At 41.2% G+C, this 16,958-nt stretch overlaps 1 protein-coding gene across 1 annotated transcript in view; it reads right to left on the bottom strand.

Annotated features, from left to right (window-relative positions):
• Nucleotides 1-12,704, bottom strand: part of LOC134141141 (cytosolic phospholipase A2 epsilon-like) — a 34,007-nt gene extending 21,303 nt beyond the window's left edge. The window contains exons 1-4 of the mRNA XM_062577124.1: nucleotides 12,678-12,704; nucleotides 12,181-12,216; nucleotides 6,549-6,621; nucleotides 382-518 (exon numbers count right to left, since the gene is read on the bottom strand). Of these exons, the coding sequence (XP_062433108.1) occupies nucleotides 382-518; nucleotides 6,549-6,621; nucleotides 12,181-12,216; nucleotides 12,678-12,704 (273 nt within the window). The remainder of the gene's footprint in view (nucleotides 1-381; nucleotides 519-6,548; nucleotides 6,622-12,180; nucleotides 12,217-12,677) is intronic.
• Nucleotides 12,705-16,958: the final 4,254 nt, after the last annotated feature.

The following is a 16,958-nucleotide window of genomic DNA, read 5'->3' as shown; positions in this document are numbered from 1 at the left end:
AAGTGTATAAAACAGACACACACAAAAAGGTTTAAAAGATTTCCTTTCCACCATACCTAGAACTAACTTACCTTACTGTAATTTTAATGTGATCTTTACTTTGGGTTTTCCTTGTACATGACAAGACTGGGAATAGAATAGTAAGGCTGTAGTTTGCAGGGAATTTTAGTGCTTCTTGCTGCTTCCAAAAAGTGAATGTTCAAACAACAAATAAGTGGAACAGAACAATACCAGGGAGGATGCAAGTGACTATTTTCTGAGGAATCTTTAGCATTTGAAATGTTTGTAGACTAACCAAATTCTTTTGGCTATAGGGTAGATTTGCATTATCTCTTCACTATCTGGGGATGGCGAACAGTGAAAAGCATTTCTCTTCGTTACCTTGATTCGGCGGTCAATCTTATAGCAGAAAGCTTCGTTCCAGACTGGGTTCTTGCTGTTCCTGATGGTTCTGGTCCGGACCTTTTCGGTCGAGGCAGTAGGCAGCCACAGCGTCACATAACAATCTGACAGGGTGACTGTGTGAAGAAAACGTAAAATAAGAGTGACAATATATCAGCTGAAAGGGTGATTGCAGTGTGCGCATCTAATTCTAGTAAGGCAGAGATAACAACGCAGAAGGGATTTCTTCCTAAAATATACAGACTAATGAGTAAACAATACAGTGAGGCACTCGTTGGAAAACATAAAATATCACAACCTTCAACATAGTTTGGAGAGATGATAGGGTTCCAGCATTTCCTTCCCAGATTCAGTCTCAGCTAGGTGGAAGCCTGTAGCCAAGAGCTGCTCTAAATGAAGAATTTCTGCCAAAAAGCAAAATATTGCCCTGTCAAAGCCAAAAAGGTTGGTTTTCCTTATCATAAATCAAAATGTGCAATTTTCAACAGAAATTCTTTCGTATCTTCGACAAAATTTAGAAGTTCTATCTTTCTCAAAAAGTGTTTGGGAAAACAAAAAGTGTTTCAGGACCAATGTTCAGTTACTACTCAGCCTGCTCTTTCTTACTGTCCCCCCTGCAGATAGGGAAAATCCTGCTCCTACGCATGTCTGAGAGGAGAAGCTGCAAATGCCATCAAAGACATCAGCTCCTCTCATATTTTGAGCCCCCCACATTTTGACGGAGAACCTCCAGGGAGTGAGACTTACACATCCACAATACAAGTTCCTATCTACAGATAGAATTCGTTCCGTATGTTTAACGTAAAACATGCTCCCCCTATTTCACCTTAGTAACGCTTAACCAGTCACCTGTTTCTCACAAAAAACCTTGTGAGTCAGAAGTAGTCAAACAATTTAGTTTGTAATTAATCCCTGCATCATGCTCAAAACCTGTAACAATGTTATTACGTGGTGTTAAGTACAATTTTCTTCATGTATTTCCTCGTTACCTTTTATAAATGGCTACAGATTTAGATTTTTCTACTAGCCATATTCTTCCCAAGAATGGAAGAATATGGCTATATTCTTTCTCATGTGGTAATCATACTACCCCAATCAGTAACACTTTGGGGATGACTGTGGGAAGGAAAATGCTCCCAGAAAATGCCCATAGCTAATATTGAAAAGCAAAACTACCAGGTATTTGGCAGAGGCACGGGCGAAAAAGTACCCGATTAATGGTGATTATTGCTAGAACTTCCATTTTCAAAGAATTTGACACATATTGATGAATTAATCCTTACATTGACACTGTGAAGTAACTGTATAATTACACTGAGGAAACTTGAATTACTTGCCCAAGATCCCGTAACGTAGTCAGTATCAGTGTCCTAAAGACAGTCTAGATTTCCAGGCATATACCTAAATCTATTAAAATTATCTTACTTTGGAATAACAATAGGGATAAATACTTCTAAGGCATATTTATTTTTTAGTGGTAAGTAGGAATGTGAGAATCAAAGTGTGAGCAAAAAGATTAATTTAAATAAATTAAGCAAAAACATTTCATTAATGGGAAAACATAAAAAACACATTGAAATAGGAAACACTACACTTGAATCAAAAAGTAGGAAAGCAGAATCATAGGAATAAAACCTTAACTCAGCATTCTAACAAGAAGCATGTTGTGACCGTTACAATCAGCCAAAAAAGGGGTATTTTTCCTGCAATTGCAAACATTGATGTTCTGAGGAAATGCCATTTTAAATTCTCAGAAAAGGTAAAACCTGTCTGCCGTTCCTTCTGTAAAAATATTCAGATCTTTTGTCTGCAATAAAGTACCCTCAAAAAAATTTTTGCTGTTGAGAAAATGCTTTTGCTGGAGAGTTTTCAAATCTTTCTGCCAAAACCACTCTAAAACAAATCCTGGGAAGCCAATAGCAAATTCTGAACTTGTCGCATTCGGGGGATAAAGATAAGGCAGCTGTTCGTCTGTTCCTGAGATCAGAGCACAGGGAAGTAAGGTGATATGTTGTGGAGTAAGAAAAACAAACCAAGAGGCTTCAGGAAGAAAGAAGTTATTATTCACTGCAGTACGAAGCAATTGCAAGCAATTTGTTCATGAGGAGGAGAGTCACAGGGAACCGAGACGTGCACAGTCAACCTGCCGGAGTACACAGACGCGTATGCAATTGTGCATGCAGGCTTGCAGATGCAATTACCGTGTCTGCCTGCTCAGATCACTTATTTGGTTCACGGAAATCACCACTCAGGCATTCGAACGTGTGGTTTTTTGTGAAATAAAAGTCAGTGAGTCCAACTATAACCCCACAACTAAGCATAGGTTTCTGTATATGCGAGCAGGTCTTCAATCTCTAAGAAATCTAGAACTTTACATTTTGTAAGGCTTTCTCACTTCACCTAACAAATCAAATCCCATATTCCATCAAATCCCATAAATGAAATATGATAGTATTGTAAATATTCTAAAAGAAGTTGGCTTATCTGTCATTTCTAGAGTTAAAAAGTATTAAAATTATAGAATAAACAAAGTTTGCAGTAAATGGTAGCAGACTCTATAAAGATGGAAAATAAGAGGTATCCAATAAAGAATTCTGCTAGCATTATTTAATTTATGCTACCACTGCAAAAGATGCAGGAGCAAGTAGCACAGAATACCACAAGTGATTGCGGTAGAGATTTGTTCCCTCCATTCATTCAAAAGTACTCTTGCTGGCAAGCGCTGCTTCTAGGAGTTTTAATCACATTGTTCTAACCAGCAAACATCAAATTCACCTTCAGATATAGTTTCCCTCCACCCCTTGACCCACCATTCTGGTTAAAATCTCAACATATATAATACCTTAAATGTACAATTGATTTTCTTAGAGACTCTGATGTGCTACTTCAAACTCCGAGTCTATAAGAACAATTTTGATGCAGGTTCAGTATTGTTTTGGTGAAAACATTGTGAATTTTTTCCTCAGTTTTACATCTTTCCATTTTGTTCTTGTGGTCTACAGATTTGGAATTTTCCCATTTCTTGTCTTTGTTTTGCCTTTTTCTTTCATGCCTTTCTGACCTCTTTTCTACAGAGGCTTCTCCATGTGCCAGCAATGTGCCCTTGTGGCCAGGAAGATCAATGGTCTCCTGGGGTGCATTAGGAAGAGTGTTGCCAGAAGGTCGAGGGAGGTGATCCTGCTGCTCTACTCAGCCCTGCTGAGGCCTCATCTCGAGTACTGTGTCCTGTTCTGGGCTCCCCAGTTCAAGAGAGACATGGAGCTACTGGAGAGAGTCCAGCGTAGGGCTACAAAGATGATCAGAGGGCTGGAGCACCTGCCCTATGAGGAACGGCTGCGAGAGCTGGGCCTCTTCAGCCTGGGGAAGAGAAGACTGAGGGGGGGATCTTATCAATGTGTATGAGTATCTGAAGGGAGGGTGTCAAGGGGACGGGGACAAACTCTTTTCAGTTGTCCCATGTGACAGGGCAACAGGCAATGGGCAGAAACTGAAGCACAGGAAGTTCCGCCTGACCGTGAGGGGGAATTTGTTCCCTGTGAGAGTGACAGAGCACTGGACCAGGTTTCCCAGAGAGGCTGTGGAGTCTCCTTCTCTGGAGATCTTCAAGGCCTGCCTGGATGCAACCCTGTCTAACATGCTGTAGGTGACCCTGCTGAGCAGGGAGGTTGGACTAGATGATCTCCAGAGGTCCCTTCCAACCTTACTGATTCTATGATTCAAAATCTCCCCAGTGAAGCAGAACTTTCCAAAACTCAGCATGAAACCAGTTCCCTTGCTGCATGAGACAGCTTTGCTTCTGGCTAATGAACAAATTGCTCTTTCCACCCATTGCAAGTCCCATTCTATTTGAGGCTTCTCGTTTTATATTTGCTGCTACGCTCTCATTCAATGAGCTGATGCTCTCTAGGCTGTAGTGAAAGAGAACGTGAGTCGTTACCAGGAGTTTCTCAGCCAGATAGCCTTAGCACTCTGTAAGCTTCTCTGCTGGGGAGATTCCTTCTATCCTGGGTTCCTTTCAGTGTTAACCCTTGTTCCATGATGCAGTTGTAACATTTCTTTTGCAGCCTCTATTCTGGACTTCTTTCTCTAGCTTCCCCTCACTATTCCTCTCCATTTTTTTAAAAAACACTTTCACAGTGGTACACAGTAGGGTTTTTGGTTTTTTTGGTTTTTGGGTTTTTTTTTTTTTTTTTTTTTTTTTTACTTTTAAATTGTTTGGTATCCTGCGTTAAGTAAATTTCCAGGCATACTGAATTTTACCATTTCTTCTTGCATAACAAGGCATACAGGCAGAATTACTGAATGCCTTCTTTGCTTTAGTCTTCACTGCTAAGGAATCCTGCAGCCTGGATGTGAGGGAGAAAGTCTGGAGAAGGGAAGACTTTCCTTTGGTTGAGGAGGATAGGATTAGAGACCTTCTGGGCAGGCTAGACATCCACAAATCCATTGGCCCGGATGGGATGCACCCACAGGTACTGAGGGAGCTGGTGGATGTTGTTGCCAAGCCGCTCTCCATCATCTTTGAAAAGTCATGGAGAACTGTAGAGGTGCCTGAGAACTGGAAGAAAACCAATGTCACCCCAGTCTTCAAAAAAGGCAAGAAGGAGGATGCAGGCAACTACAGACCAGTCACCCTCACCTCCATCCCTGGAAAGGGGATGGAACAGCTCATTCTGGATATTGTCTCCAGACATATGGAGGAAAAGAAGGTGATCAGGAGTAGCCTGCATGGATTCACCAAGGGGAAATCCTGCTTAACCAATCTGATAGCCTTCTACAATGGAATGACTGGCTGGGTAGATGAGGGGAGAGCAGTGGATGTTGTGTACCTTGACTTCAGCAAGGCTTTTGACACCTTCTCCCATAACATCCTCCTAGATAAGTTCAGGAAGTGTGGGTTAGACAAGTAGACAGTGAGGTGGACTGAGAACTAGCTGAAAGGCAGAGCTCAGAGGGTCATCATCAGTGGCATGGAGTCTAGTTGGAGGCCTGTGGCTAGTGGCGTCCCCCAGGGCTGAGTACTGGGTCCCATCCTGTTCAACTTTTTCATCAGTGACCTAGATGAGGGGACATAGAGTGCCTCCTCAGCAAGTTTGCTGATGCTACCAAGCTGGGAGGAGTGACTGATACACCTGAGAGCTGTACTGCCGTTTAGAGAGAGCTGGGCAGGCTGGAGAGTTGGGCAGAGAGGAACCTCCTGAGGTTCAACAAGGGCAAGCGCAGAGTCCTGCACATAGGAAGAAATAATCCTAGGCACCAGGACAAGCTGGGGGCTGACCTTCTGGAAAGCAGCTCTGCAGAGAAGGACCTGAGAGTGCTGGTGGATGACAAGTTGACCATGAGCCAGGAATGTGCCCTTGTGGCCAGGAAGATCAATGGTCTCCTGGGGTGCATTAGGAAGAGTGTTGCCAGAAGGTCAAGGGAGGTGATCCTGCCCCTCTACTCAGCCCTGCCGAGGCCTCATCTCAAGTACTGTGTCCTGTTCTGGGCTCCCCAGTTCAAGAGAGACATGGAGCTACTGGAGGGAGTCCAGCGTAGGGCTACAAAGATGATCAGAGGGCTGGAGCATCTGCCCTATGAGGAACGGCTGCGAGAGCTGGGCGTCTTCAGCCTGGGAAGAGAAGACTGAGGGGGGGATCTTATCAATGTGTACAAGTACCTGAAGAGAGGGTGTCAAGGGGACGGGGACAAACTCTTTTCAGTTGTCCCATGTGACAGGGCAACAGGCAATGGGCAGAAACTGAAGCACAGGAAGTTCTGCCTGACCGTGAGGGGGAATTTGTTCCCTGTGAGAGTGACGGAGCACTGGACCAGGTTTCCCAGAGAGGCTGTGGAGTCTCCTTCTCTGGAGATCTTCAAGGCCTGCCTGGATGCAACCCTGTCTAACATGCTGTAGGTGACCCTGCTGAGCAGGGAGGTTGGACTAGATGATCTCCAGAGGTCCCTTCCAACCTTACTGATTCTATGAATGTACATGCTTGTATTTCTGCTATTTTATAAGCTTTCCTACTACTACTGGTTTTACATTTGTATTATTAGTCTTCTCCTACCTTCTGTCCAGGAATTCTGTAGGGAAACTCAGTTTTCCTTCTTTTCATTGCTTTAAGGAAGTACAAGAAACATCTGACAATAGCAGAAGTACTCACGTAGGTCTGCCTTCCGGACATTCTTCACTCTTAGTATTTTTACAGTGAGCAAGTTGAAAGGAGATACTGGTCTCTGCACAATAATAATAAAAAAAAAGAAGAAGAAAAAAACACTGGGATGAATATGAGCATTATAGTTTATAGTCTTGGACTAATGCATACTGTAGCCCTAAAGTTCTAAGGACATGAATAAAACAAGATTTTTAAGGTTGAGCCAATTTCTTTTTCAAACCAGTTGGAAAAAAATGGATGAATTTTTGGCACAGAAGCCTTATCAGGCCTGACATAGAAGTGGCAGGTTGCAAAACCACATACCAGTTGAGAACAGTAGCTTGGTGTTCAGTCAGATATGTACCATATCCTCCTAACACCACACCACACTCATCACTGAAAAAGACCCCTACAGCACATGCATCAGTATCCCTGTGTCTCACACACCCGCTGCCCTGTCTCTGTGACACCAAATGCCACTGCAGTAACTGTGCAAGAAGAAATGAGTGACCATCACATACAAGGATAAACTCTCACAGACCATCTAAAAGAATAAAAATAGAGCTGGCAGCAAGCAAATATTTCTTATGAAGAATCTCTTGATCCATCTCTGATCTTCCGTCCTATTCCCCACCAGAAAGCTACCAAATGCTTTCCAGAAATTATCCTGGGAATTAAGTCTTAATGCTAGTGAATATCAGACACCTTGGGCTCATCAGGGGTACTAATTCTACAATACCTTGTAACTTCTATGGCCCATACTAATATGTCTTCGTATTGCTCGGACTATAAATTAACTCTCTCCTCTTTCCACGTAGGAGAAAACTACTTTAACATCTTTCTCTCTCTCCCCTCTCCCACAATAACATCTCCTCTATTTCATTGGTACCATCTTTCCTTTTAGAAAGGGTCTCACTGTAACATATACACATATGTGTGCGTATATACATGTATACGTACATATATATTTATATATATATATATAATTTGTCCCTTAACACTTGTTTAAAACTGATATTTAGCCTCAAAATCTCCTGATTCTGTTTTAGATCTGTTTCTGTTGATCTATATCTATCTATACCAGGTGATCTATGAAAAGATATCAACTCTGCCTATCAACCCTCTCATGCCTGTATGTAATAAAAAGTGAATATATAGAATGTCATAACACAAATAAAATTGTTTTATTATATTATGAAGTGCATATATAAGAAGCAAAAGTGAAAACTATCTACTGCTGTTTGCTAATAAAGTGTACCTTGCTACTGTTTCCTTCTTTCCTTCATACATAATACAATTTCCTTCATACATAGTGCATACTACAAAATGCTATACATTTTGCAGGACCATTCATCTTTCCACCTGTGGCAGAAGTCTTATTTTTAAATGTTTGACAACACCTGGCACAAACACACCCCTGAGATTACTTCATATGCTAACACAGTGTAATGAGGCTGATCCTCCTCCTCGCCAATGAAGCTCCCAGCCACTCTGACAATGGATAAGCAGAGATGGAGAACAGCCTCTCAGGAGGCATACATAGCCCCTGGTATATCCCTTTCACACTGCCCCTTGAGTCAGCAAAGGGCCTGAGGAGGCAGTGTTGAAGGACAGCACTGGTTGGCAGCCCTGAGTTACCAGCAAGGAGGTCAAACAGTTGCTGATACCAGCACATTTGCTCTGCATTATCTCAACCTGTCCAGACTCCAGTGCAGGGCCCAGGTTTACAGAGCACAGATTACAACCACCTGTAATTACAAGCATCAGCTGTGGGACATTTCAGCTGTCCCAAAGGGCACTTCACACCTCTACGTGCACTGCTGCCTCCAGCATCTCTGTGGCTACAAAGGAGAACTTGGACAAACACACTCTGAAAGAAACAACTTAGTTCTTTTGGAAGAAAGATTAGAGTTTCCAGTCAAACATAATGAAAAGACATCACACCCAGAGCCATGTGGGAGTTAGACTGCCACTACTGCTTTTGTATGTGCATTCAGTCAGACAGGGCAAAACTCAGGAGTGGTCATAGGCACGGGGACCAGCAACCTATGTTCATCTGTCCCTGCCAGATCTAGATCATTTTGCTATCATTAGGTTTTTACTTGGTCCATGCTCTCCTACTCAATAATTTCTGAATGTTTTTGTCCCCAGTAGTGCTATTTCAGCAGAAGAAATAAAGGATATGTTTACCCAGGAAAGCTGGGACTTGCATCCCTTGAATGTAGAAAAATGAACCTCAGAAGAAGTACCTCCCATCCGAGGGAAGTGCTATATGTATATTTACTAGGATACATTGTAAAAGACCACCATTTTAAAGGAAAAATCTTTACTCAGGTTTTTGAAAAGAAGAGTCTAGGCCTCTACTTTGCTTGTGCATTTCAAACAGACAGTAGTACCCCCCATCAGCCCTGAGCAAGTGGTGTACACAGAGCTAGGATACAAGATTGGTGCTCCTATACTCAGCTTTCTCTGCTAGCTGAACATACTTGCCTGCGTTTATGCAGTTCTCTGTTCAGGAAACTGCTACAATTCCAGTGTATCTAACTCTCCAACACAAGAAATCAGCCCTCAGTGCCTCACATCAGGTGACAGACCCCTTTCCTGCACTACCTACAGGTCAGGTCTTTAGCTCCTAACTTCTTGACATCTGAACGATTTATTGAACGTCGCTCTCAGTGACTTGCTCAAAGTCACACACAAAAACTGTAGCGGGGCTCATCTTAAACTAGATCATCTGTTATTAATAGGCAATGACCTTGCATCTTTCCCTTTAACCTGATGCTGACCATATCACAAGCTAAGTAGATTCTGGAGCAAGAAGCCTCTGAGGTCAGTCATTAGGGACACTTCAACTTTCAGCTTCTGTGTTTATTGGGTGTGAGACATGATCGTTACCACATAAACCGGAAACACAAGCCAGGCATTTTAATAATCACTGTGAAACTATTTAAATATATGAGATTACAAATGCAGGAATCGGTCACACTATCCTACCTACGTCAGATAAAAGTTCAATTAAGCCCTGTGGCCCATTTGTGCAATCCTTACATATCTAATTCCAGTGAAGTCAATGGGACTGTTCACATATGTGCATGCTCACCCATATGAATGAGAGTTACCTAACTGGGCTCCATAAGGGCTCTATTTCAGTAAAACTCCAGGCTTATACTGTTCTTATATAGACATTTTTTTCATGAGAACTGAGTGAAGCACAGACATTTCCAAGTTACATCAAGAGAAACACAGCAAAGTAATACACCATATCCAATACAACATTGGGGCCAGAGTACTGTTTCCTTGGTGTTATTTTCAGGAAAGAAATAGAAATCTTTGCTACTAACTTAAAAACCATGAAGGCTAAGGAAGAAAAGACTCAGTCCTGGCAGAAGGACTGACTGAACTGTGACACACAGATCACAGTCTTGGTTCTGACCTCTGCCAGGTATGTAGCCTCTATTAAGCTCAAAGAGTTCTGGAACCTCAAGGACAGGCAGGATTTCATTATTTTATCACATCTCCAACCTCAGGCAAAGTCAGATGCATAAAAACCACTTTCCTTATATTTTGTATTTATTTCATCCGATGGAGCTTATAAGTTGGATCTTATTAAATCAGTAGAACTCACTAGAGCTGTTCCTGAATAAACATAAATGAAACACAAATAAATCAAGGCATTTCTTTGAGCTATGTAAAATTCTGTGGCTTCAGACTGCAGTTTCCAAATGATTTTTCTTTTCTTCTTGTTTGCAATTGAACTGCTGCGGTTCCACATTAAAATACAGTCAATATTAGAAGAGAAAGCAAGTCAAACATTTCCATAGTTCAGGATGACTTTGTCAACACCATGATAGTCTATTTTATTTTGATACAAGTAATCTTTGAGTATTTTGAGTAACTAAAAAAAATAGTAATTTTGGGGGCCTCTCAGGTTGATAGCACTACATCAAATGTTTCAAATGATCCATTTAGTTTAAATGCATATTTTAATCATACATATTGGATAAGTTGCCCTGAAACTGACTCTGTTAAAGACTGTGGTTTCCTTAAAATATGGAGTAACATTTTTTTAAAAAGAAATCAGGTATACGATGTTTATATATTTATTGTCGTAACGACCAAATTCTATGGGAAAAAAAAAGGAAAAAAAACAGGTTGTTAGTGATTTCTGTTTCTGCAAGCCTTGAAGAATCAAAATAGAAAGATGGGACTCTGGTCTTACTGTACATTGTATTTACTATATTCAGGTCAATTCTATCACTCTAAGTTCCTTGAAGACAGGAGGTACGCTTTAAGGCCAACGAACTGCAAAAGCTCTTTGCCTAGAGACCAATTAACTACAGAAAATACACACCAAGGAAAAAGGCCCCACAGCTTGATTTTCTAAACACAGGCTGAATTTACAGGGTTGACAATTACAATTTTATGATACTAGCGTACTTGATTAGGATTTGAGGATTGTATACAGAGCCCTGAAGTATCATTTTTAAGAGGTACGCCTTAAAAAAAAAAAACAACCAAACAAACAAACAAACAAACAAAAAAAAAACACTGCAGAGTCTTTGCTACATCAGAGCATTTTGCTTCAGCTGAACAGAGAAGGCACCAAAGGGCTCCCAGGCATGATCAGACATGAGATACTGTCAAAAATAGCAAACCTCCACGAGGCAAGGACAAATCACCACCATTGGGGAGAGTCCGTATGGCAGCAATCCCTGCAGTAGGACCACATAGAATCAAAGCCCAGAACAAACCATGCTGAGAAACCACATCGCCACTGAAGCAGGAGCAAGAGCTCTCCTTCCTACTACGCCTCAGAGAGCCTGCAACAGCTACCGGCAGCACTGAACCCACATAAAATATCCAAAGGCAGCCCCATCCACTTGTCATTGCCGCTGGTCCCACTCACTGGGGCATAACGCCTTATCTGACTTTTTCCATTGTTCTCATACTCATCCATGTGAGTGTCTGCTAATTGCCTGGGAGGTTTTCATTCCTCTGAATGAAGAGTTGATCCTCAGCTCAGTCTTTACAAAACTCCTTGTTGCTCTTTTCCACTTTCAGAAAAGTTCTCATTTGGCACCATTCACACTTCCACCAGGATAATGAGCTCAGGCACATCAGGAGACAGATCTTAATATGTTTATTCCACAGCTTTACTTGTTTGGACATTGTACTTTTAAACATAGCTAGCAATGCACAGTGAATTTCAAATTCTATGACAGAGCACTATAACGAAATGAAAAACTACAAGGAACGTAAGAGCAGCAAAAGCATTTGAAAAATCTGCTTAAACACATCCTTCCTATGAAACAACGATGCCCAAGACAAGTAGGTTGTTCATTCAAAGAAATCAAAACATAAAAGATGGGAGGGGAGGGTTGAATATGACCATGTCCACATGTAGTGCAACCTTTGCTGCTAGCATCATAAGCATCAGAAACAAGGTCAGACTTGACAGAGTTTACTGAGAAACAAGGCAATATTTCACCTATATAGCTGAAGTTGCAGCTCAACCTTTCAGCATTCAATAAATATTGCAGTATGTTTCTCCCCCGAGCCATTGAATTCCTAACATTTTTTCTTGTGATCTACATTTAGCACTGAACAACATTTTATGAAGGGCCAACTAATGACTACCTACCGCTCTCACTGCTTGCGCTGAGTTGCTGGTAAAAGTCTGGAAAAAACAACACAAGGAAGAGTTAAAAGACAGAACTAAATTATAACTTTTTCAACTTTTAGTTTAGGCTGATATTTAAAAATCTCAGATTCAAAACTGTACTTAGAGCTATGTTCGTTAACAACAGCCATTAAGTGGTTTACTAATACTTCCCCCCAGCACTAAAACAATTCTGTGCCACCTTCTGGTTTCCTTGACATGAAATATTTGCTAAGGAAACACAGTAAGTAGCATTGCTAACCCTAAGACATAACTCCAAAATCCAGATATGTCGCAAGCTGCTGTATAAAGCTAGACTAGGAGAACAGTCTTTGCAACCATGGGATCCGAGGAGCAGCAAACTCGCTGTCCATGGATTGCTCCTATACCAGAAACAGCTTGCTGTCTACTACAATCACTTGAACTGGGCTATCAGGCAATTTTAACTACTTTGTCAGCTATGAGCTCCTTTTGCTTACCTCATTTGAACTTAAATTAGATCCCATCGCAGCCCCTGTTGCATGTAAATCCAGTGCTGAAAAATACCAGGTCTTACGGCTGGCAGGACTTCTTCACGCAGATCAGGGGCAGAGGAATAGGGATTTAATGAGGAGGCTCAGCCGCTCCACCCCTTTGTTAACTCCAGTCATTAAGCTATCCCCTCCCTGCTTCTTGCAGCCTATTAGGGCAAGTCAATTGAGTCAGCAGAATAAAGAGCAATTTCTTTTCTACCGACCATGATTTTGAGGGGAGAAAGGGAAAAAGGAATGCCAAAACCTCTTTATGTCCACAGGCTGCTTTCTAGAAAATACTACTCATGTTTTATAACTAGAAAAATTTTTACATTTATTCAGCCTGGCTAACCCACAAGGGATACCAAAGCACTTGTGGCCAATTATTTTACAGTTCTCTAAGTATCTTTACACTGCCACCACAGCACTACAGGGTGGTGGGGAGAGATATCAACTACCTTCCAAACGGAGCTCAAATACCTCTAGTCATCTTCCTGCAGCAGCTTGCACTACAGCAAGGGTTGTTTGCCTGAGAGGCAGGTAAATTAACTCATTGCTGTGCTACAGTTCACAGGGCCCATACTGCTCTGAAGATGCATTTCTGTGCAACACTCGGTGACCTCATCACATACACAAACAACATTGGGTATTTACAGTATAGCTAAAAAAAAAATAATCCCAGTTCAGAAAAGTTTACAGTTTGATTTTAGATGCAATGACGGGGAAGGGAGGAGTTAGGCAGGAGATGGGAACCTGGGGGCAGAAGGGTGAGGCAGAGGACAGGGTTGTGCCCTTCTGCATGGGCCCAGAAAGATCAGTTCATCCATCCATCCTCAGTGTCTACTTCAAAAGGCTCTTGTGTGTGCTCACTCTGACAGCAGACCTAACAGGCCAACTGTGCTGGAGGGACATCTGAGCACCCTGTCCTCCCTGGCTCCTTGCTACTCCAGTGGGCGGTGACCCATTGCCTGAAACAGCGGCATTACAGGAGCCCCGAGCCAGCACGTGCGCGTGCAGGCCAGCAGCGCCCGCAGCGTGCAAGGCCAGGCACCTGCTCTGCTGCCTCATCCCTCCTCGCTGCTCAACGACAGGAGGGGGCCAGTGGTCACTCCTGTAGCACCAGATGATCCAAGTAGGGCACAGAGCACGTGGTGGTAAAGGTTTTGTATCTTGCACTTCTTTCCAGCTCAGTCTCATTCATACTGATGGCTACTTCACCTCAGGTGGGTAAAGAAAGTGACCTTGCAAAATACAAATAATGCCACCTAAGTGCATTCCCCTGTACCACAGAGGCCAGTATCAAAGACAATATGGATAGAGGAAGAAGAAGAATGTTGTCCAGGGAGAAATCCTCTTATAGAGGAACCGGTTTCTTCTCTAGTAAGGTCTGTGATGAGCACGTGATGACTGTTCGTAAGTCCTTGTCCAAAATACACAGCAGTACTATCTGATATTTCCATAAAAATAGATCCAAGCTGAAATCAAAGCAAAATGGCTCAGACAAACCTGAACTTGCAGCATTTGAAAGATTCCTTGAAATAAAGACCAAAAGATATTTCCAATGGACATGAGTATCTCTGCCTCAAATACAAAAATATCTCCCTTCATTTCCTGTCTTTATTAATTTGTATCTCTGTTAAATGTTTATGAACCAATTCAGGTGGAGCAGTCACAGCTGAGAATCATCTACTTGTACTTCTTGTAAGACTGGTCTTTCCAGCTTTTGAATGAAGAATAATTCTCTGGAAAAATCCCAGTATTAAAATTTTAAGTGGGAATTGGCTTTTATTAAAATTATCTGTAAAACATTCCATATTGAATGAAAAGAGTAGGTTATTCAGCTAACCTTTCCCTGTCCCATGCAAACACCCTCCTGGAGAAAGCCCCTCAGAGGAACCCTATGCTCTCCTCATGCAAACAGACCCATTACTTTGCCCATATCTTAACCATGAAACAGAGCAGCCATTTGTACCACCCAAATTATTCCATAGCCAATGTAAGATTGTCCTTGACCTTACATTCTCGTGCAGTACAGCCACATCACTTTTAAGAGCCATAAAGGAGATACCACTTCACCATTTGAGACATTTTTTTGGCATCAGTGCATCCTACTTGCAGGATATTTTCCTAATGTTCAGCTTACATTTTCCTTTTCTAAAAGCAATCTCATTATTTCCATACCAAAGTTTGTCCCTAAATAATAATTCTTCTCTTGCTCACAGTCACTGTGTGTTCATAGCTGATGTCATCTTCCCTTAACCCTTGCTTATCCAAACCATGCAAGAAGACTTTAGAAGATACAAGATACTATCTTAAAAGCTTTGTAAAAATCTAGAATTACGACCTCAACAGTATTTCACTCATGAACTGAGTTAATGATAGACCTAAGTACTGTATACTGGTATAATATAGTATATTACACCAATAATAATAGTAAGTCCTTGTCACTGAGAAAACTTTAACTGATTATTTACTCCTAGGAAAAGGTGATCATTGATGTCTGTAAAAAATCTGCTTCCAAATAGTGATTTTATAGTTTGTCCCACTGGTGTTGCAGAGCTAGAAATATAATCCTTAGGATTATATTTCAACAAGACTACTACTTCGGAGGTTAAGTGTCAAGCTGCTTTTTCTGCGTTTTTCTTGAAAAGAATTTTCACAATTCAGTAAGATTTTCAAAGACAACTGTCAAGCATGCAGCAAGTAAACTCGTGGGTGAAGTTACCCAATGTCTAATAAGCCATATATTAAGACTATTCAATTTGTTTAGTAATCATATTTCCAAAGTAGATAATTTAAAATCAGTAGTGTTCTACACATACATGCTATTTACACTTTTATTTTTCTCTTTGAAGTCAAGAGGGAATTTGCATTGATAAGGGACACCCAACAGTCTCTAAAGGGATGAGCAATAAGGACAGTAAAAGGAAAATAGAATTTTTTCCTCTGCTCTTCACCTACTATTTAGTGCACATCTACCTGAAAATAATTTTGCTGTGTCTTAATTAAAGTAAAGTAGAATAAACAAACATCTTGCTGATCTGGGGCAGTCAGAATTAATCTACACTGCTCTGTTTCAAGCACTAGCTCCCCAACATGATACTGAGACAATTGTGTATCTAAGCACAATAGGTTGCAGGTAGCAATGACATGTGCATCCAGTCGCGTACAATTACCCCATATACTACTTAAATATTTTGTCACCTTCCGATAATCCAAGATTTCATAAATGTATGACTAATGAGGGATTTCATATTCTTGCAAGGGAAAAGCACACTTGTACCGCCTTTGTGATGACAAAACAGGAGTTGGTCATTATTAAAACACCTGGAACATAAATAGAAAGGTAGCTAAATATCCAAAAACATGCTAGAGGTGTTACAAAATGATAGACAGGCTTCACATGAGAAAATAAATACTCAACAGATTTAACATATAAAGCAAATTAACAAAGATAGCGTCAGATCTATATTTAGGGATTTGCCTCTATTTGCAACTTTAGTCACAGAAGTGGAAGAATAGCCAGGGTGTCTCCTGAGATCTCTTTCAGTCTTTTTCTTTTTAATTGTGGATAGTTTGGGGGTTTTTTGTTTTTGATTTTTAATTCTGCAGGCTACAAAAACTACATGGACCTCATTCAGCCAATGAAACAAGAGAGCAAGAAGTCAAATTCCAGTTACACCGTGGAAGCAACTTTGATAAACCCAGCACAAAATAATGTTTATCATGGTTCAAAAGCGCCACCTCCTTCCCCATTACAACATGCTTCCGTCTCAAAAGATTCAACTTTGACTAGTGATTCTTTAGCCTGCCACTCATTTCAGACAACATCCCAATCAAAAAGCTAACTTTCACATCAGTGTGTCTGGCACTCTAATTTCATTTTGAAAGGTACAATGCCTATGCTGATATGCGTAATACCTTCAATACTAGTTCTTCAATATTCTACAATATCCTTGAAGTTTGGTATCACTAATCAAATACGATGGAGGACTTGAAAGGAACCGTTCTTGGAGAAACGTGCATCAAGACTCCAGGGGAACCCCTCCATTCACTCACCATTTCCTGTTCTGATAGGCAGGAAGCATAAAGTCTGTACTGCAAGTTGCACAAAATTTTGCGGAGATGTCCAGGCTTAGGAGAAATACAAAGGTCTTTTGGCCAAAAGAAATCAGCTGTCACAATCAGCAAGACTTTCAACATCATGATCTAAAGGGTAAGCGTAAAAGGCCTATAGTCACAAGCGTA

This window comes from Rhea pennata, chromosome 5, assembly GCF_028389875.1.
Source record: "Rhea pennata isolate bPtePen1 chromosome 5, bPtePen1.pri, whole genome shotgun sequence".
NCBI lineage: Eukaryota > Metazoa > Chordata > Aves > Rheiformes > Rheidae > Rhea > Rhea pennata.
This window is presented reverse-complemented; position numbering and strand designations above follow the sequence as displayed.